This window comes from Hypanus sabinus, chromosome 1 (genome assembly GCF_030144855.1).
Source record: "Hypanus sabinus isolate sHypSab1 chromosome 1, sHypSab1.hap1, whole genome shotgun sequence".
NCBI lineage: Eukaryota > Metazoa > Chordata > Chondrichthyes > Myliobatiformes > Dasyatidae > Hypanus > Hypanus sabinus.
The window spans coordinates 209907440-209929380 of record NC_082706.1 but is presented as its reverse complement, the minus strand read 5'-3'; the positions used below and the strand labels follow the sequence as shown (position 1 = coordinate 209929380).

At 42.2% G+C, this 21941-nt stretch overlaps 1 protein-coding gene across 3 annotated transcripts in view; it reads right to left on the bottom strand.

The window, feature by feature from the left end:
• Positions 1–21941, bottom strand: part of ints8 (integrator complex subunit 8) — a 102281-nt gene that overhangs the window by 23301 nt on the left and 57039 nt on the right. For all 3 annotated transcript variants that reach the window (XM_059985085.1, XM_059985104.1, XM_059985094.1), the window contains 8 exons: positions 17978–18179; positions 15228–15349; positions 11608–11792; positions 9697–9730; positions 4825–4884; positions 4376–4437; positions 4124–4242; positions 107–210 (listed from right to left, as the gene is read on the bottom strand). In XM_059985085.1, coding sequence (XP_059841068.1) covers positions 107–210; positions 4124–4242; positions 4376–4437; positions 4825–4884; positions 9697–9730; positions 11608–11792; positions 15228–15349; positions 17978–18179 — 888 coding nt within the window. The remainder of the gene's footprint in view (positions 1–106; positions 211–4123; positions 4243–4375; positions 4438–4824; positions 4885–9696; positions 9731–11607; positions 11793–15227; positions 15350–17977; positions 18180–21941) is intronic.

The window sequence follows — 21941 nt, the reverse complement described above, 5'->3', positions numbered from 1 at the left end:
ATAATAAAGATTGAAAAAGAAAGAGAGTGACCCTGGATTAGATGAAATGGTCAGCACAACATTGTGGGCCAAAGGGCCTGTACAGTTATATGTTCTCTGTTCTTACCATGTCTGTGTACACATCGGAAGGAACGCACTTATTGAAGAAGTCTGAACAAATAGCACCAGCTTGAAGGTAGAAGTGCAGGGCTGCAGAAAACTGATCGGTTGCTGAAATATTAGAGAATAAAAAAAAAATCCACTATTACATTGAGCAAAATATAATGCAACAAATTCTTTCTTTGACAACTATAACAATATAATCATAAAGACCATTCAGCCCATCGAGTCGACTCCTGCCTTCTTTCTGTAACCTTTCACACCCTGACTAATCAAGAACCTATCAACCTCTGCTTTACATACACCAAATGACCTGGTCTCCACTGCTCATATAAAGAACAATTTTATGAATGCTTATAATCTTATTATTGTGAGCAGTTGTGGGCCCCTATCTAAGAACAGCTGGAGTAGGAGAGGGTTTTGAGGATTAATGATATGAGGAGTGTTTGATAGCTCACTGTAATTTAGAATGGGGGTGGGGAGGATATTTCATTGAAACCTATTGAATACTAAAAGCTTGGATAAAGTGGATGTGGACAGGATGTGTCCAGTAGTGGGGGAGTCTAGGACCAGAGGACCCAGCCTGACAATAGAAGTATATCGCACCAGAGCAGAGATGAGAATGAGCTTCTTTTGCCAGAGGGTGGTGTGCGTGACCATACACTTCTTGACTCTGTATTCCATCTGCCGTTTCTTTGCTTATTATCCTAATCTGCCTAAGTCTGTCTGCAGTCTCTCTACTTCCTCAAAACTAACTGCCCCTCCACCTATCTTCATATTTTTGAATAATATTGCAACAAAGCCATCAATTCCATCATCCAAATCATTGACATATAATGTAAAAAGAATCAGTCCCAACACAGACCCCTGTGGAACACCACTGGTTACTGGCAGCCAACCAGAAAAGGCTCTCTTTATTTCCACTCTTTGCCTCCTGACAATCAGTCACTGCTTTATCCATGCTAGGATCTTTCCTGTAATACTATGGGCTCATAGCTTGCCTCATGTGTGGCACCTTGTCAAAGGCCTTCTGAAAATCCAAGTACTCGACATCAACTGATTCTTCTTTGTCTATTCTGCTTGTTAATCCTTCAAAGAATTTCAGCACATTTGTCAGGTAAGAGTTTCCCTTGAAGAAACCACGCTGACCACGGTTTACTTTATCATGAGCCTCCAAGTACCCTGAGACCTCATCCGTAATAATTGACTCCAATATCTTCCCAACTATATGGTCAAAATAACTAGCCTATAGTTTCCTTTCTTCTGCCTCTCTCTCTTTTCAAGAGTGGAGTGACATTTACAGTTTTCCAGTCTTCTAGAACCATTCCAGAATGTAGCGATTCTTGAAAGATCATTACTAATGCTGCCATGATCTCTTCAGACACTTTTTTTTGGAACTCTGGGGTGTACACCATATGCTCCAGGTGACTTATCAACCTTTAGACCTTTCAGTTTCCCATAAACCTTCTGTCTAGCAATGGTAACTGTACACACTTCATGACTCCTGAAACCTAGAGCTTCCACCATACTGCTACTGTCTTCTACAGTGAAGACTGATGCAAAATATTTATTTAGTTCGTCTGCTATTTTGTTGTCCCCATTACTACCACACCAGAATCATTTTCCAGCGGTCCAATATCCACTTTTGCCTCTCTTTACACTTTCTGCATCTTAAAAAACTTCTGGTATTCTCTTTAATATTATTGGTAAGCTTACTTTTGCATTCCATCTTTACCTTCTTGGTGACTTATTTTGTTGTCTTCTGTTGGTTTTTAAAAGCTTCCCAGTCCTCTAACTTCCCATTAACTCTTGCCCTCTCTTTGGCTTTTATGGAAGCATTGACTTCTCTTGTTAGCCATGGTTGTGTCATCTTTCCTTCAGAATACATCTTCCTCTTTGGGATGTATGTATCTTGTGCCACCTAAATTACTTCCAGAAATTCCAGCCATTGGTGTTCTGTTGTCAACTCTTCCAGTGTTCTTTGTTGTACTATGGATGCCTGCAAGAAAATGTATCTCCAGATGCATGCAGACACAATTCTGGCCAACTCCGTAATTCCCTTTATTCCACTGTAATACTGATATATCTGACTTTAGCTTCTCTTTTTCGATTTTCGGTGAATTTGATCATATTATGGTCACCTGCCCCAAGGGTGCTTTTACCTGAAGCTGAACTTCGATGCTCCGAGCTGTGAGTGTCACACTAACCACTATTCCACCATGGTGCCTCATCGCGAGTATGAAACTTGAGCCCTGACTCATTTTTCTGATTAACACAATTATTTTTATAACATGATATTTTTTAAATAACAAGGATCTTATGAATTCAAACATGGTGTTACAGGAAAACCACCAGTAAATGCCAACTTACGAAAATCTAGGACTCTACAACTCTTGTTCTCAATATTATAGTTACCACCCCTCAACCATCAGCCCCTTGAACAAAAGGGGACAGCTACGCTCATTGAAGGACTATTGCTATTTATATATATCAGTAGAAAATGAATCTCAGGGTTGTATGTGGTGACATGTACGTACTCCGATAATAAATTTTATTTAGAATATCGAACTTTACTTTCAATCCTGCAGGTTCGGGAGGGGTCATCTCAGGGCTAACAACCGATTGGTCAACCAAAATCGTTATGGAAACCACAACGAAGAACCCTTCTACACCTGAGTGTGACGGTATTCCTCAGTCTCCACCTTGACTTGCATGACTGACAGCAGTGTAACCCGAGGGGGCTACTGACATGACGAAGGAAGCCTGAACACGGCCAGAGACGGAGGACCTTCACTGCTGCCCCAAACAGCAGTGGTGTAACTGGCAGTAAGCAGGTGGTAAGCTGAGCAAGTACGTAGGAACAACAGACTTTCCCGTGTACTCGCTCAGGTCGCTTACTGTACGTTACGTCACTGCTGTTTAGGGCAGGTGACTTACATGCATCTGGAGATACATTTTCTTGCAGGCATCCATAGTACAACAAAGAAACACAATAAAATCAATGAAAAACTACACACTAAGATTGACAAACAACCAACGTGCAAAAGAAGACAAACTGTGCAAATTCAAAAAAACAGTAAATACGTTCTGTACAAAAGTCTCAGCCACATATATAGTTTTTGCATAGTACTGCAAATATTACTGAGAACACGAGTACATGAAAGTGAGTCCACAGCTACTTAAGTGTGTACTTAAAAGAATCATAGCTTCTACGGCAAAGACCTACTGCAGGAAGTGTGATTAAGATAGGCAGACCACAAAAATGAGTAGGGATTGAGAGTGGGATTTTCAAGATTCAAGATTGTTTAAGTCACAAGTGTAAAGGAGAATGAAATAATTGTTACCCCTGATCTGGTACAGCATAAAAAAACCACAGTAAGATAATAAAAAAAATAAATCTAAATGCATAAGATAGCTTATATACATAGATTGATTGTACCTCTGTAAAGTGAAGCTGGGCAGTGGAGTGTCGACATCAGGTGACTGACAGGAAATGATAAAGTTGTGGTGGTTGAGGGTTGGGGGTGGGAGGTTTCAAACAGAATTCACAACAGTAGTGCTAACAGTTCAGTCATACTAATTTTGATCACTTCAGCCTTGAATACTAATTACAGTAAGATACTCCTATGCAAGGAATACCTGCAGGTCACCCTTGGGCAAGATGCAGCACCTGCTTACCACTTCCCCCCCCTCCCCCCCCCCCCCCACCCCGATCAGGGTCATGTGAAACCATGGATTGGGAGGCAGATAGTCGTATGAGCAGCTGGTGAATATCAAGTCCTGGTTATGTGACCACTGACACAAGGCAGACAATCTCTGAAGAGTGTTGATAATGACTGAGGTCACCTGTCCTGTAAAGACACTGCCCAGAAGAAGACAACGGCAAAATTTGCCAAGAACAATCATAGTCATGGAAAGATCATAATCACCTACATCATATGACACAGCACATAACAAACGAACAAAAGAACACTTCCAAAATCAACAAATACATTGAAGGTAATTTAAAAAATGTTATAGTTACCGAAGTAAATATCTGCCTGGGTAGCTAACCAACAGTGGTTATTGGAGTTGATGTTTAATGAATAACTGACCATCTCCCTCATTGTGACAGCAACTGCCTCAACATCCACCGACTGCAAGCTTAGAAATCAAATGCAAAGCAAACATTTGTGAGACAAGCTATTCAGGTAATGGACAGGAAATTAAAACAGTACACAATCCAACAAACAAGTATCAGATTCACTTGAACAACTGCAATGACGACTGTACTTACTTTGGGACGGACATTGGCCAAATGGACATGTACTCGGCAGTGACGTCATTTACAATGTCATCCTATCACAGGAAACATCATATCAACGTATGATAACGGGCAATATTAATTCATTATGCTAACCTAAGTGTAATATTTGTTTAAATGTCCTCACTGCCCTCCAGTGTTCAATTGGTGAAAAGACAAGTGTACTGTTGAGAACTGCTTGTTCTTGTCTATAACACCCATACACCATCAATTTACAGAATATGTCGCTAAGGGACTTCAGCAATATATATATTTATGTGACTGTACTTTACTGCTATCTTATATGTGCTACAAGTACCTTGTGCTGTTTGTGACTGTTGGTACTGTGTTTTGCACCTTAGCATCCAGAATAATGTTTCATTTGGCTGTATTTGTTATTAATTAAATTTGAACTTGATTTAAAAATATTAAGCAATACAAACCCGAACAATATTGTGTAACTTCACAAAGAGGGAGATTAATATTGTAAGCACCAATGGATCCTGAAAAAAAAGATGTAATTCATTTTTTATTCATAAAGTTCAATCTGTTCAATATTTTTGGTCATTTTATATTAGTTAGCATCTTTACAAAGCAGCTATATTCACTCAGTGACCACTTTATTAGGTACAGGAGTGGAACCTGGTGCAGTCCATCCATTTCAAGGTTCAATGTGTTGTGGGTTTAGAGATGCTCTTCTGCACACCACTGTTGTAGTGTGTGGTTATTTGAGTTTCTGACACCTTCCTGTCAGAATGAGTCAGTCTGGCCATTCTCCTCCGACCTCTCTCATTAACGAGGTGATTTCCCCCACAGAACCAGTCTGGCCATTCTCCTCTGACCTCTCTCATTAACAAGGTGTTTTCACCCACAGAACCAGTCTGGCCATTCTCCTCTGACCTCTCTCATTAACAAGGTGTTTTCACCCACAGAGCTGCTGCTCACTGGATGTTTTTTGTTTCTTGCACCATTCTCTGTAAACTCTGGAGACTGCTGTGTGTGAAAATCCCAGGAGATCAGCAGTTTCTGAGATACTCAAACCACCCCATCTGGCACCAACAATCATTTCATCCAGAAGAAGGCAATGTGAAACTACATCTGTAGAAAAATTGTAGAAAAATCTGTAGAAAACAATCATGGTCATGGAAAGGTCATGATCACCTACGTCATACGGCACAGCACATAATGATGATAATGACAGAAAAATGGAGGGCTGCATAGGGTGAGATTGATCTTATAGTAGGTTAACAGGTCAGCACAATTTCATGGGGCAAAGGGCCTGTACTGTGCTGAAATGCTCTATATTCTACATGCATGCTCCTCTGGGCAGCTGAGACAAGGATAGAATAACTGATTGAAATATCTGCACAGTTATTACAGTTCAGGCATCAGAGTTCAGAATTCATTTCTGATGCGGTTTGTAAGGAGTTTGCACGTCCCTCTGTGATGGCATAGGTTTCCTCCCACAGTTCGTAGGTTAATTGGTCATTGTAAACTGTCCTGTTATTAGGCTAGAAATAAAGAGGTGGGTCGCTGGGCGGTGCAGCTCGTTGGCCCAGAAGGGCCCGTTCCACACTGAATCAAATCAACAAACAATTCTGGTCACCTTATTACAGGAAGGATGTGGATGCTATAGAGAGAGTGCAGAGGAGATTTACGAGGATGTGGATTTACGTGGATTGGGGAGCATGTCTTATGAGAATAGGTTGAGTGAACTCGGCCTTTTCTCCTTGGAGCGACGGAGGATGAGAGATGACCTGATAGAGATGTATAAGATGATGAGGGGCATTGATCATGTGGATAGTCAGAGGCTTTTTCTCAGGGCTAACATGAGGGGCCATAGTTTTAAGATGTTTGGTAGTAGGTACTAGGGAGATGTCAGAGGTAAGCTTTTCACACAGAGAATGGTGGGTGTGTGGACTGCACTGCCAGAGATGGTGATAGATACAATAGGGTCTTTTAAGAGACTCTTAGATAGGTACATGGAGCTTAGAAAAAATCGAGGGCTATGCGGGAGGGAAATTCTAGGCAGTTTCTAGAATAGGTTACATGGTTGGCAAAACACTGTGGGCCGAAGGGCCTTAATGTGCTGTAGATTTCTATGTTTCCATGATTCTGTGATCATCACTTCCCTCTTTCAACTAATGGTGTCTCTCCGCAGTTTAAAGGGTAGTTTGTCTCGTTGCAGCGGGAAGGCAACGAGGCAAACAAAGATGCAGCTTTTAAATAACAAAACTGCAGATACTGTAAACCTAACACATAAACAGAAAATGCTGTCAACATTCCGCAGGTCAGGGGAAATTAACGTTACAATTCTGATGAAGAATTAACGCTGTCTGTCTTTCTACAGATTCTGCCAGACCTGCTGCCTCTTTCAAGTTTTATTCTTTATTTTATTGATATTATTTCTTAAAAAACTGAGCCAGGTCAGGTTCCTATTAAGTAACTGAACACTGGTGCCAGGGTGGATAGGACTCGGTGTAACATAGGATAAGACATGTACATGGAATCTAGAACAGTACGGGCTCTTTGGCCCACGATGATGCGCCAACCTTTTTACCTACTCTAACCCTTCCCACCTAATAGCCCACCATTTTTCTATAATCCATGTGTCTATCTAAGTGTTCCTTAAATGTCCCTAAAGTATCTGCCTCCATCACCACCGGCCCTGGCAGCGAGTTCTACACACCCATCACCCTCTGTGTAAAAAACATTCAGTACCTGTCATATCCTCCCTGCACTTCCTGCTAATCACCTTAAAGTTATGCCTCTTGGTATTAGCAACTTCTGCTCTGGGAAACGGTCTCTGGCTGTCCACTCTATCTATGCCTCTTATCAACTTGTACACCTCTTAACAAGTCACCTCTCATCTTCCACCGCTCCAAACAGAAAAGCCCCAGTTCGCTCATCCTGTCCTCTAAGACATGCTCTCTACTGCAGGCAGCCTTCTGGTAAATATCCCCTACACCCTCTCGAAAGCTTCCCCATCCTTCCAATAATGAGGTGACCAGACTGAACACAATAAAAAGAGAGGAGGAGGGTTAGGCACGAAGCTAGCAACCCTACCATGTAAAAACCCAGAGCTACAGAAATGCCAACAAAAGCTCTAAAGACCTCACCCCTGGAAGAGGAAGGATCTTTAATAGGCTACAGCTTGAATGACTGGCCAAGGACAGAGGACTCTGGTGGACTACCGTTGGCAGCCTTGGCCCCAGATTGGTGATGAGATTACAAAGAAGAATGAGAAGGGTCAGACTGATTTTAGAGTAGATTAATAGAGTGCGCAACATTGTGAGCTGAGGGGCCTGTACTGTGCTGCACTATCCTATGTTATTGAACTCAATCCCCCATTTTATTAATCATTCTACTCTTGTCAGTTTATCTAGTTCCATACCTCTGCAATTCTCCCCCAAAATTCCCTGTCCCGCTCTCTCCGCAGTGCCTCTCAAACACTTTGAGCAAGCCTTTTATCACCAATCCAAAACTTTACGCATGTAAAGTTTTGTTTGATAACACTTTTGTGAAGTACCTTGCAACATTTTGTATCGTTAAAGATGTCACATAAATACAAATTCTTGAACCCTATTGCAAGACCGACTGTAATTGTGGCACCAGCCTACCTGCCATCAAGGACATATATACAGAAAGGTGCAGAATTGAAACATCAAGGCAAATATGGAAGTGTGGAGTTCGTTTGGGTGCTTCAAAGCTCTGCATTCTCCACGGATTCCAGGGGACAGAGGCAGTGTGCGCAAACCTCATGGTGGGCAGGCTGCGGGACTGGGTGCAAGCCAACGTTTGACTCCATTTCACCACCAAGCAGGATAGAACCAGACTACAGCGCACAGTGAGGACTGCCGAGCGCATCATTGGAGCCTCCCTGCCCTCTATTGTGGACCTGTACTCTTCCAGGTTGAAGAAGAGGTCCTGTGCACCTCCATCACTGTGTGGTTTGGAGCCGCCACCAAGCAGGATAGAACCAGACTACAGCGCACAGTGAGGACTGCCGAGCGCATCATTGGAGCCTCCCTGCCCTCTATTGTGGACCTGTACTCTTCCAGAGGGCGGGGAACATCATAAAGGACTCCTTCCATCCTGCGCATGGACTGTTTGAACTGCTTCCGTCTGGTAGGCGCTTCAGATCCCTCCAGACTAAGACTAATAGGCACTGGAGAAGTTTTTTCCCTACTGCGGTCACTTTGCTGAACAGTTAACTGCCGGTTAACTGTCGGCTAACTATTACTTGGATTGCACTACTTGTATGTATAATCTATATTTTCATTTATATTTATCATTATTATTGTTTTGAGCAGAGACAACATCTGCCGGAAGTAAATTCCTTGTATGTGCACAGGTACTTGGCGATTAAAGACTGATTCTGATTCTGATTAAGGCTTCCATTATGTGTGGATTCAAGTGACCAGGGAAACAAGCATCAAGGCAAGGGCAGAGAGTGAGCCTTTAGATCACTCTGCTATGCTACTGAAGTGGGGAGAGCTGCTGCTGTGTCAGAATGCTGCCCAGGTTTTCTGTGTTTTGGATGTGGACTTGGACTAGAGACTTTCTTCAGTCTTATAGTTTTCTTGTATTTTGTGTTTTTGCCTGATTTTTCCTGTTTTTTTGTGTGTGGGGGGGAGGGGGAGGTACTTGTGGGGTTGATGTGCCTGTTCTGTTTTTGTTCTTTTCTATGTGGGGAGGAGGGATTTGGGGATTGATGATCATGCTGCCTTTCATTTCTTTCTTGGTTTCTTGGCTACCTGGAGAAGAAGGATTTCAGAGTTGTGTATTTTGATAATAAGTGCACCTTTGAACCTTGAAAAGGGCCAGTAACATCATGAAAGATGCTCATAGAGTGTTTGCCCCACTCCCATCAGGGAGGAGACTACGTAACATCCACACCAGGAACACCAGACTCAAAAACAGTTACTTTCCCCAGGCAGTAGGCCTGATCCACACCTCCACCCCACTAACCTACCCCTCCACACCCCCAAACACCACTATCATTTCCTGTCAGTCACCTTATGTAGAGCTATTCCTGTGCCTAGAGTCACTTTATGGATATACAATCAATCTATGTATATAGACTATCTTCTGATCATTTACTCTGTTTCTTTATTATTATGTTCTGCATCTTTGTGTTTTGTGCTGCATCAGATCTGAAGTAACAATTATTTTGTTCTCCTTTACACTTGTGTACTGGAATTACCATTAAACAATCTTGAATAATTCTTACTAAATTTACAAACAAACCCTGCTAATGATTCCATTTAACTTAACGCAGAAAAGAAAACAAGGTCAAATAATAGGATGCTTACACTCATTCTCTTAATGAATGTTACCAGCTCGCTCCTAAATCCGGGAAAAACAAAATCTAGGTTAGATGTTATAGTTCCGAAAACATGAAATTGTTTCATTTAGAAATAATAAAACTGTAAGCTATTCAGAGAATTTTTACCAGCTATTAGTCTTCCTTACTTGACAAGGGTTTAATTGTGGTTGTTAGCACACAAAATGAATGTTGGCCTAAACATACTTAGAAAATGTTATTGATTTCCAATTGCTAATCTGTGCACAATAAAAAGTGAGCTGGAAGTTTGATAAATGAGAACAGAATAATCAGAGAGGGAGCAGTGTGTGAAAGAACACACACAAAAAGCTTGAGGAACTCAGCAGGTCAGGCAGCTTCTAAGAAGAGAAATAAACAGGCAACATTTCAGGCTGAGACCCTACATCAGGATTGGAAGGGAAGGGGGAAGAAGGTGGGGGAGGGGAAGGAGTACAAGCTGGAAGGCGATAGGTGAAACTAGGTGAGGGGGAAGATTGATAGGTAGGCGAGGGGGACTGCAGTAAAAAGCTGGGAGGTGATTTGTGGAAGAGGTAAAGGGTTGAAGTAGAAATAATCTGATAGGAGAGGAGAGTGGACGATGGGATAAAGGAAAGGAGGAGGGACACCAGAGGAAGGTGATAGACAAATGAGCAGTGGGGGGTGGCGGGGGGCAAGATTACTGAAAGTTAGTGAAAGTGATGTTCCTGCCATCAGCTGGAGACTACTGAGACAGAATACAAGGTGTTCAAAGATTCAAAGCATATTTACTATCAAATAATGGGCAAATTATACACAGTGAAATTTATCTACTCATAGGTAGTGACAGAGCAAAAAAATTAGAATAACCTAATTAAAAAAAAAGACCAAAGACCATGATAGAGATAGAGAGAAAGAAAGAAAAAACATCTTTCAGATTGGTGTTGCTGTTTTAACCTGAGTGTGGCCTCATCGAGGCAGTGGAAGAGGCCATGGACTGAGATGTCGGGATAGGAATCGGCAGTGGAAGTAAAATGGTTGCCCACCAGGAAATCCTGCCTGTTGTGGGTGGAGCAAAGATGCTCAGAAAATGGGGAGCAGTGAGAGAGGGTCTCACTGAACTCCTGTCAAAGAGCAGATTTAAACTTCTTCAGGATAGGATTTCACAGTGGAGCAGCAAGTCATTAATACAGGAGATTCTACAGATTCCAGCATCTGCAGAATCTCTTGTGAATCTGATAAACAAATTTTGACAAAATCAAAGAACAAATACTAATCAAGAAAACAGCCAGGACTCGGACAATATTCTGCTTAACTGGGACAGCAGGACAGCAGAAGCTGATCAGCTTCTAACTCGTCTCAGTCACATGCACTTGTGTGGCTGTTAGCACTACACAAAGCATTCAGTGAACAGATTTAAATAGCATCAGTCGTGTGTGCTTGTGTTCCTAAAGCAGTGACTTCTGTCACTGATAGTTGTCAAAAGCACTGTATGAAGCCAGTCCATTATCTGTACCAGGAGTCTGTGCTGATTTTGTTCATTGACAGTCAATCAAAGAATGGTAGAATACACTGGATGAATTCCTCAGCAGATAACTATTAGGAACTAATACACAGTTTTATGTATTGGCAGTAATAGTATTGGCAGTGTTCCAATTTGTTCTGTATTCCATCTGAATATATAGCTTGTTACTCAGCTAAACAGTAGTTTGTCGTTTTTATACCTTTAAAAATATTTGCGTGAAACTTCGGCTAATTGGGCCAAGGTATACTGGTCCCAATTAACTGGAATCCACTGTACATAGAAATGATGTGGAAGTACTAGAATCTCATGAACAAAATTTAACAAATTTGATATTCGATAACTGACGTGTCATTAACAACATTTACAGTCCACATAAATAGGTTGTGAAAATGCCGTTACCTCTTCATGATCCCCAGCGTGGATTCTCGGTATTTTATTAAATTGCTTCTTCCATCATTAACCCGTTTGTGCTGACTAGATAAACAGAAGATTTGAACAACTACGTCCCAAAGGTCTTTAGCAGTTCTTCTGCTTTCTTTTGGGCCAGGTAGCTCTTTGCAAGTTGCAGCCAAGAGTTGTCCCAGCTACAGGATACACAAAAGGCACAATGATCACAGAAGTTTATTCAGCATCATACTTAAATAAGAAGGTATAAAATGTTGAAATCAGCTCACTGGATTATTCTTTACGTTCATTATATCCTATCCAAAGGGTAGATCATTTCAAGTGGCCCTCTCAGACCAGTCACACTTCAGATGTGGGTCGAGGAACATTAATGGAAGAGGAATTATCTTGACTTGCATATTTCATTTCTAATAGAGGCTGCATGGTCACGTAGTGGTTAACACAATGCTTTACAGTACCAGGGTTACACTGCTTGTCATTCTCCCCGTGACCATGTAGGTTTCTTCCAGGTAATCAGGTTTCTTCACACAGTTCAAAAATGTACAGGTTGGCAAGTTAATTGGTCATTGTAAATTGTCCTGTGATTAGACTAGGATTAAACTGGGGGTTTGCTGGATGGCACGGACCTAAGGGCCATGCTGTGATTCTAAATAAAAATAAATACTTCTGGCTTACAAAATTTTTAGTAGCATAACTATAAAATTTTAGATTCAACACACACAAAATGTTGGAGGAACTCAAGTTAGGCAACATCTATGGAAATGAATAAACAGTTGCTATTCTGGGCCAAGAGACTTCATTAGAGCTGGAAAAGAAGGGGGGAAGATGCCAGTACGGGAAGTTTGGGTGGGGGGAGAAAGAGGAAGGAAGAAACACAAGCTAGATGGTGATAGGTGAAGACAGGTGGGTGAAGGAAAGGCAATGGAGTTAGGAGTTGATTGATGGAAATGGCAAAGGGCTGGAGAAGAAGGAATATGATAGGGAAAGTCTGGGTGAGCACATGGTTGCAAGAGTCAGAGAGCAGAAGAGATCACAGAAGGGGAAGCAGTGAAAGAAAGTTTCACTAAACTCCCATCAAAGAGAAGATTTAAACATGATCCCAGAATTTTATTCAGCATCATCCTTACTCCTCTGATCTACAAAACATTGGAGCAGCAAAACTATAGAAATTCAGATTCAGATTTTATAACCATATAACCACATAACAATTACAGCACGGAAACAAGCCATCTTGGCCCTTCTAGTCCATGCCGAATGCTTACTCTCACCTAGTCAACACTGGCCCGCACTCAGCCCATAACCCTTTTATTAAAACATGTGTCATTAAAACATTCAGTGAAATGAACTGATTCTGTTAACAAGCAACACAACATAAAGATAGACTGAGGGCACCTTGTGAGTATCCAGTGACCAGAAGTGACTTTAACAACACCACCACTACAGCCAAATAACAATCACAGGGGATTCTGTAGAAACAGGCTACGAACAAGTTCCATTCCTAAGTCCGTCTTTAAGTCGGATTTGTACATAAATCAGAACAGGTACATCCGGTACTATTTAGTGTCAGTTAGTCAAACGTTTGTCTTAGTATATATTTTACCTTTCTATGAATATAAAACACTTAAGAAACATATGTATTCCAATAATTAAACCACTGTGTTGCTTATTAATAATTCTAGCTTCCATCGGGGCAGGGCCTTTCACATGCTCCCTTATTTTCACTTTATCCTTTAAAATTGTTCCGATCGTTGACCGACTGTAGCCTAACGCTTTTCCAGTGACCAATCATTTCACCTCTTTCTGATCGCTTTATTATTTCCACTTTATTTTCAATCGTGATCTTTTTCCGTCAATGGAACAGAAACACTGTGGATTCAGCAGCAGCCGCAGGCGGTGGGTCTGGAGCTCCCCTGGGTCCTAAATTCCACCTGCACTGAGACAGGTTAAATCGGACAAGTGGGGGCTGTCCTGACTGGAAAAGGGGGTCAGGGTGAATCTTGCTAAAAAAAATTTAAGCCAAATACAATGTTACACACTCAACACAGTATTAACGGCAACATGATCCGACTTAAAATGGTGAATGGCGTTCTCCTTCCTCGAGCCAACAAATTTTTAATGAAGTTAAAAATCTTCATTAACGAACTAATGAAGAGTTGCTGCCTGAAACATTGACTGTTTATTTCTCTCCTTAAATGCTGCCTGACCTGCTGAGTTCCTCCAGCATTTTGTGTGTGTTGATCTGGATTGCCAGCATCTCAGATTTTCTTGTGTCTTGTAATTAGGCTAGGATTAAGTTGGGGATTGCTGGGTGGTGTGTCTTGAAGGGCTTCCACACCGTTATCTCAACAAATAAATACCATTTAATTGTTTTAAAATGGTTCACCAACAGTTATCTTCTTGTTACTACAGACAGAAAAGCATTTCAATTAACTAATTCTTTGTCAATGATTGAAATTCCATTATGCTTTAATCTGCAAATGAAAGAAAATCTGCAGATGCTGGAAATCCGAGCAACACACACAAAATGCTGGAGGAACTCAAGCTACATCCACACTAGACCGGATAATTTTGAAAACACCAGTTTCACGTAAAAACGATAGGCGTCCACACTATGTGTTTTTAAAAAATATCTCTGTCCACATTGAAATGGAGATTTCAGTGAATCTCCTCTTACTGAGCATGCGCAGGACACATCTACTGAAAACAAGCGACATGTTTGGTGTCGAATCTCGCTGTGAAAGACGGTGCAAGTTTGTACAGGAAAAACTTAAAAGACGGGCAGCTGTTGGCTCTCGCGCAGGAGGACTTACTAAAGCGTATGGAGGCAACCGACAGGGAGTTCACGGACTGTATGACCCGGCTGACGACAAACATTGAAAAATTAACTCTGTTGCATTAATAAAGCACCTTGTTAAATGTGTAAAACATGTCTGCATCAGTATTATCTTGCATTTCCATACAATGTTACATTAGGCTGTTACACATCTATTGTCAGAGAAGTACTTGCATAAATAGGTAAACCACCTTCATACAAGCAAGGACAGAAAACAGGACAAAGTGAGTATACTTATTTATTCAGTAAGTTATGGGTCAAAGTATTTGGTGAGTACATTTCTAACTCTTCTGGCTTCAGTCACATTGCCACCTGTTTTGAAATTGTTAGGTTGCGTTCAAGAAAATAATGAAATGGCGCGCTGCCCTCTGACAGCGTTTTCAGATTTCTCTGGTTACCCCATCCACACTGATCTGCCCGAGCAGCTTTTTCAAAAATACACACCCTGGAAAGCTTTTCTGAAAAGCTCTGGTTTTGGGGGACAAAAACGCTATTTTAGTGTGGACAGAGGGTAAAAACGAAGAGAAAAAGCTTCGTTTAAGGATTTATCTGGTGTAGTGTGGACATAGCCTCAGGAGGTCAGGCAGCATTTATGGAAAAAAGTATTTTCTGCATTTTGTGTGCGAATGCCTGAATTTGTTTAATCTGCTAATAACACCACATTGAATGAGTTAACATCAGATTAACAATCATTTGCATCTCTTTTACTCCCTTTTCCCACAAAAACACACAATATGTTTTTGTACACCAAGCTCAAGACAATGAATAGAAGTTCAGTTACCTTCACAAATGGATTGTTCTGGGTCAGGGGTGCAGGAATTTGAAGTGTGAGATATTCGTGCTCCTTCCAGTTCAACATGAAGGCTACACACTCTTCTGTTATAATTTGTCGCAATGGGATGTCTGAAACATTTGAAAGAATTAATACATTGAAATTGGCATAAATGGACAGGTAAACCATTATTAATCACAACTACAGTATTTTACTCATAACATCCAGAATTAACAATGCACTTCTCAATGAATCCTGGTGATGAAAGAAAGGATGTTAGTCTTGGAAGTTACAAAAGGTTTAACAGTTAATCTTATGACCTAGTGATTACTGGATCAAAAGATTACTCAATGCAAAAAGAGCCTCATTCCATCTTGCTGTATAATCAGAATGAGGTTTCATATCTCTGGCATATGCTGTGAAATTTGTTGTTTTACGGCAGAAGTACATTGCAATACATACAGTTCTGTGCAAAAGTCATAAGCACTGTTTGTCAACGTGGAGTGGAGAGCCAGATTGTAAATCTGACAGGAGCAATGGATGTTGGGATTGGCAAGGATGGAGTACTGCAGGAGGGGTGTGGGACAGGGGGCAGAGATGGAGTGGCAGGGGTGTGGGACAGGTGGCAGAGATGGAGTGGCAGGGGTGTGGGACAGGTGGCAGAGATGGAGTGGCAGGGGTGTGGGACAGGGGGCAGAGATGGAGTGGCAGGGGTGTGGGACAGGGGGCAGAGATGGAGTGGCAGGGGTGTGGGACAGGTGGCAGAGATGGAGTGGCAGGGGTGTGGGACAGGGGGCAGAGATGGAGTGGCAGGGGTGTGGGACAGGGGGCAGAGATGGAGTGGCAGGGGTGTGGGACAGGTGGCAGAGATGGAGTGGCAGGGGTGTGGGACAGGGGGCAGAGATGGAATGGCAGGGGTGTGGGACATGGGGCAGAGATGGAGTGGCAGGGGTGTGGGACAGGTGGCAGAGATGGAGTACTGCAGGAGGGGTGTGGGACAGGTGGCAGAGATTGAGTGCCAGGGGTGTGGGACAGGGGGCAGAGATGGAGTGCCGGGGTGTGGGACAGGGGGTAGAGATGGTGTGGCAGGGGTGTGGGACAGGTGGCAGAGATGGAGTGGCAGGGGTGTGGGACAGGGGGCAGAGATGGAGTGGCAGGGGTGTGGGCCAGGGGGCAGAGATGGAGAGCCAGGGGTGTGGGCAGACCTGATTAAGGGTTTCGACCCAAAACACCAACTGCTTACACTTTTCCATAGATGCTGCCTAGCCTCCTATAGTATGTCTTTCTGGTGCTTCCCATTTCTTCCCTTCTCCCTTTTCTCAACCACGATTCCTCCCTTCCTGCTGAATCCACAAAAGAGACCCATATCTGATTCAGGTTATGAGTAATTAATGCAGGAAAGCAGTTAATTGCAATGGGTTTGCAAGCTTTTTTCTCACAACCTTATGTCATGATTTATTTTTGCAGCAGTACAGTACAACTGCAGGATCTTCGCCTGTCTCATGTCCAGCAAAGATCAGTAGATCGCTCATTTCCAAACCACTAATCTCGCTGTCTCCAATTGTGACAGTTCTGGATGTCCCCAGATTATGGATCTTGCTGACTCCATCCCCAGCCCCAGTGGCCCTGGGCCTTAATGCGACACCACTATCGCTAACCCCCAGTGCCTCCAGATGCCGGATTCCACTGCCGTCAATGCCAGTTCCCACAACTCTAGACGACTTCAGACTGCCAGCTGCGCGGCATCTGGCTCTGACTCCAACCTGGACCTTGTCCACCAGGACCCCACGCTGCTGCGGCATCCCAGTCTCTCTTTCCACCACCACCACTCTGCAATCCAGTCTCTCAGGCCCCACCATCAGCTCTCGGATCTTTGGAGCCTCCATCTTCCTCCCAATCAACCTTCCTGAAAACCCCACCATCACCTTTCCTCTACTCTCTTCCATCCTCTGATCTCAGCTCTAATCCTTTTCAATTTTTTTTTGCATCTAGCCTTTAATGTTGATCTATTTCAGGTCATAAAGAAAGCTTTTGGTACACTGATCTTCATAAATCAATGTACTGCATATAGGACACGTACAAACAAGCTGGATGAACTCAGCAGGTCAGGCAGCATCCATTGAAATACGCAGTCAACGGATGCTGCCTGAACTGCTGAGTTCATCCAGCTTATTTGTACATGTTGATTTGACCATAGCATCTGCAGTGTACTTTGTGTTTACTATTGAGTATAGGAGTTGGGATGTATGTTGAAATTGTATAAGGCCTAGTTTGGAGCACTGTGACCAGTTTTGGTCACCTATCTACAGAAATATCTTGATGTTCCTCCTTCTCCTTTCTCAAACGATATTCTCACACACAAACCATTGCTGCTGAAGATGAAGTGACCTGGTCAAAGATCTCCATGAACTTCATTATGGAGTGGACCAGAGGTCCACAAGGAAAAAAAGTAATTCTATCATAAACACAAGAAATTCTGCAGAAGCTGGAAATCCAGAGCAACACACACAAAATGCTAGAGGAACTCAGCAAGTCAGGCAGCATCTATGGAAATGAATACAGAGTCAACATTTTGGGCTGAGATGCTTTTTCATGTCTCATTCTATCACATAGCATTCCCCTTAATCGGGAGAAATACAATGGTGATCTGTTTTTCTTATACAAAGTCAAGATTATCAAGTCTACATGAAGAACTAGTGGTGTGGAACATTGTGCTACACTTTATATTTTGAAAGCCTGTGAAACAAAAACTTGGTTACCTGGTAGTCTCATCTCAAGGTAACCTCGAACGCGGCTCACAAGGTCAGCTGGTGGGCGTTCTCCTGGACTTTCTGTCTCTGCTTTGTGGGCAGAGATTTCCAAGAGTAACATCTCATTGAGCATAACCTGCCGGAGTTTTGGGGAAAATTCTGTAACCAGTTCGAGGCAGGTAGAATAGAGCTGCCTTGCATGGGCAAAATCCTGAATCAGAACGAGGCAATTGAAAATTTTTACTCAAAAAGAAACATGTCACTACAGATGGACTATACAAAAAACTAGTGTAAAACAAAAACCTGATAGCACATTGCAGCTCTTGTTCAAGGAATTACAGTGTGTCAGAAAATCCTTACATCAGGCACAATATAACAAAATACAGAGGATCGGAAAAAGCCACAGAAAGTTGTAAATACAGCCAGCTCCATTATGGGCACTAGTCTCCCTACATAACTGCCCATCTTCAAAAGGCGATGCCTCAAAAAAGCGGCATCCTTTATTAAGGACCCCCATCACCCAGGACATGCCCACTTCTCAGTACTCAGGAGGAGGTACAGGAGTCTGAAGACACACACTCAAAGTTCCAGGAACAGCTTCTCCCCTGTCATCTGAATGGACAATTTACCCATATACACTATCACATTACCTTTTCTTCTTTCTTTTAACACTATTTATTTTTAAAAACATGGTTCTTATTGTAATTGATGGTTCTTTATTATTATGCATGGCAATGCAACAGTGGTTGGCAAGTACTGGTTGGTCTGAAGGGCCTTTATCTGCTTTATAGCTCTGTGCCTCTAAACGACACAGATTCCCTTCAAAACAACTAGAGGCTTTACTGTTTGACAATAATAAATATAAAATAATATAAAGGGTTTTTTGTTAGTGCTTTAATAGATTTATTTTGTCTAGAACAGAGAACAGTACAGGCCATTTCACCCACAATGCTTTAAAGACCTTTTAACGTACTCCAAGATCAACCTAAAATTTCCCTCCTACATTGATTGCTACATTAAGACAAGACAATTTATAGGTATCTGAGTGAAAATTTGCTGTAGTACCTTTCAGTATGACCCAACTGTGTAGTGCAAACAAATTACCATCAGACTTTGAAAAGATCACAACATGATTAAAAATTGAGTTTTTTTTTGTTTTTTTTTCTTTCTTTTTTCTGTTTTTTTTATATTATACATTATGAAATATTTAGATTTACTATGTCCATACATATATCTTATGGCTTATGTCTTGGTAAACTCATTTATATTGTAACTATTATGTATGGTTTTTTTTCATATGTAATGGAATGTGTATGTTGGTAATTTCTTTATCAATATATCATCTGTATTCTGTCCATATTACTAATATTAATAAAAAGATTTAGAAAGAAAAGAAAAATTGAGTTAAAGTCTTTGAGTTATTATGGCTGGAGGATGTGAAGAAAGTAATCACAGCAGATTTAAGTTAGTCAATATTCACTCATCACACTCCCCTAAATATACTGTTATCATTTGTACACAAGTGCTACATTGCTTAAATGTACTAATCTCAGAATCAGAAACAAGTTTAATATCACCGGCATACGTTGCAAAATTTGTTAACTTTGTGGCAGCAGTACAATGCATTACATAGCAACAGAGGGAGAAAAAACCTGTGAATTACAGTAAGTATATATATTTCATACTTAATAATTAGTGCGAAAAATAGAAATAAAAAAGTGTTCATGGGTTCAAAGACCATTTAGAAATCAGATGGGAGAGGGGAAGAAGAAGCTATTCCTAATCGTTGAGTGTGTCTCTTCGGGTGTCTGTGCCTCCTTCCTGAGGGTAGCAGTGAGAAGAGGGCATGTCCCGGGTCCATGGCGGATGTCATTTTTTAGAGGCTTTGCTCCTTGAAGATGTCCAGGAAACGATCATTATTCACAGTGATAGAACACTACAGCATATAATCAGGTCTTTGGGCCCACCTTGTCCATGCCAACATGCTATTCTGGCTAGACCCATGACCTGTACCTGGACCATACCCTTCTGTACCTCTTCAACTTCTCTTAAACGGTGAAATCAAATCCATATCTACCGCTTCTAGTTCTAGTCTCACCCAATCTCAGTGGATAAAAAAACACGCACAAAGTGTTGGAGGAACTCAGCAGGTCAGGTAGGATCTATGGAAAATTTAAGTGAAGCTTAGGAGGGTTAATGGCACCTATCGGCGACTCCTTTGCTTGCACCTATGGAAACAGCTCTATTTCCATCTTTAATATCTCTATTTTTCCCTTCCAGGGTTCTTTGGAAAACCCTGACCTGGAGTTACATGCTGACTACGGTTTCTTGTGGGAATGGGACCCACTCTTGGGGTTTCATAACTGACCGCTGTTGTTCGACATGCCAAAGGCTCAGCCAAAGAGTCCGGCTTGGATTTGGAAGCCTGGGTTCTTGGTGCTCTGGAGACAGGCAGATCGAGGGTCGGTGTCACAGCAGGAGACTCGTGTGTCGTCGGGGGAGTCTGGTTGTCTGTGACTATGTGCCTGAAGACCTGGGATCTTTGTGATCTTCAGGCACAAAGCTCGAAAAAAGTGACGTAACAGACTTTTAATATCGGAAGCCATTGAGTTGTTTGTTATGTCTCCCCTGCTTGCTGGGAAAATGGAGACTTCTTCCTCCCTTATTAGGGAGAGAGAGAACCTATGGTACGTTGAATACTGGATGAAATGCGTAGTCTTTGGGGTAACTGCAAGTCTGTGTCTTTGCTGTTGCTTTTCTCATGTTTGAGCACTTGGTGGCGGTGCCGATGCTTTTTTTTGCTGGTGGGGGGTGAGGGATTGTTGCTTGCTGCCGCTTACGTGCGGGAAGGGGAAGGTGGGGGGACTTCGGGGTTCTGACATTTAACTGTCGTTCATTCTTTGGGGCACTCCTCTGTTTTCATGGATGTTTGTGAAAGAAAAGCATTTCAGGGTGTATATTGTATACATTTCTCTGACATTAAATTGTACCTTTGAACCTTTAAACTATCACCATTTTGGGCCGAGACTTTTCTTCAGGACTGAGATGGAAAGGGGAAGATGACAGAATAAAAATGTGGGGAGTGGGGAAAGAGGCTAGCTGGAAGGTGATAGGTGAAGCCAGGTGGGTAGGAGAAGAAAAGGGCTGGAGAAGAAAGAATCTAATAGGAGAGGAGCACTATGTGCAATGTAAACGGGGGTCCTGTTCCCAAGGTAGCTCATTATAAAGATGAAAATATTCCAAAATCGGAAATCGGAAACACTTCCGGTCCCCAGCATTTCTGGAAAGTGATGCTCAACCTGTAGTTCATTATCTTCAATAGTGCAATTTTAGGATTGGTGTCTGGCATGATGATTAACACTGCTTGAACTCCAGAGAGCCAGGTTCAGTTCTTATAAGGGCTGAGTCTGTGTGGAATTTGTACCTTTGCTCTGCGATAGTATGAGCTTCTTCCCTTGAGCTGGTAGGTTAATTGGCCACTGTAAGTTGCTTCTTTACAGTGGGGTGGGGGTGAGTGGGCACAATAGCGGGGCAGTTAGCACAAATGCTTTACAGCACCAGTGACTGCTGATCGGGATTCTATTCCCACTACTTTCTGTAAGGAGTTTGTACGCTCCCCCCGTGGTTGCAAGGGTTTCCTCTGTGTGATCTGGTGTCCACCCATGGTTCAAAGATGTATGGGTCAGTGAATTCTGGATGCCATCTACGCCAGAAGCATGGCGATGCTTGCGGGCTGTCAGTAGCGCAATCCTCTCTGATTTGATTTGAGGCAAACGACGCATTTCACTGTAAGAACACAAGAGTTCGTCATTATGTCTTCACTCTCTGCATGTTAGCGGCAAAATGAATTAAAGGGAGTTGATGGGGATCTGAGAGAAACCAGGTTTCAGAAGTGTGTGGAAGTGAAGAGAGGGACACTACTCTGAATGGCTGCACAATGAGTTTTTAAGGATCTTTTCCACAGCCTAGCACA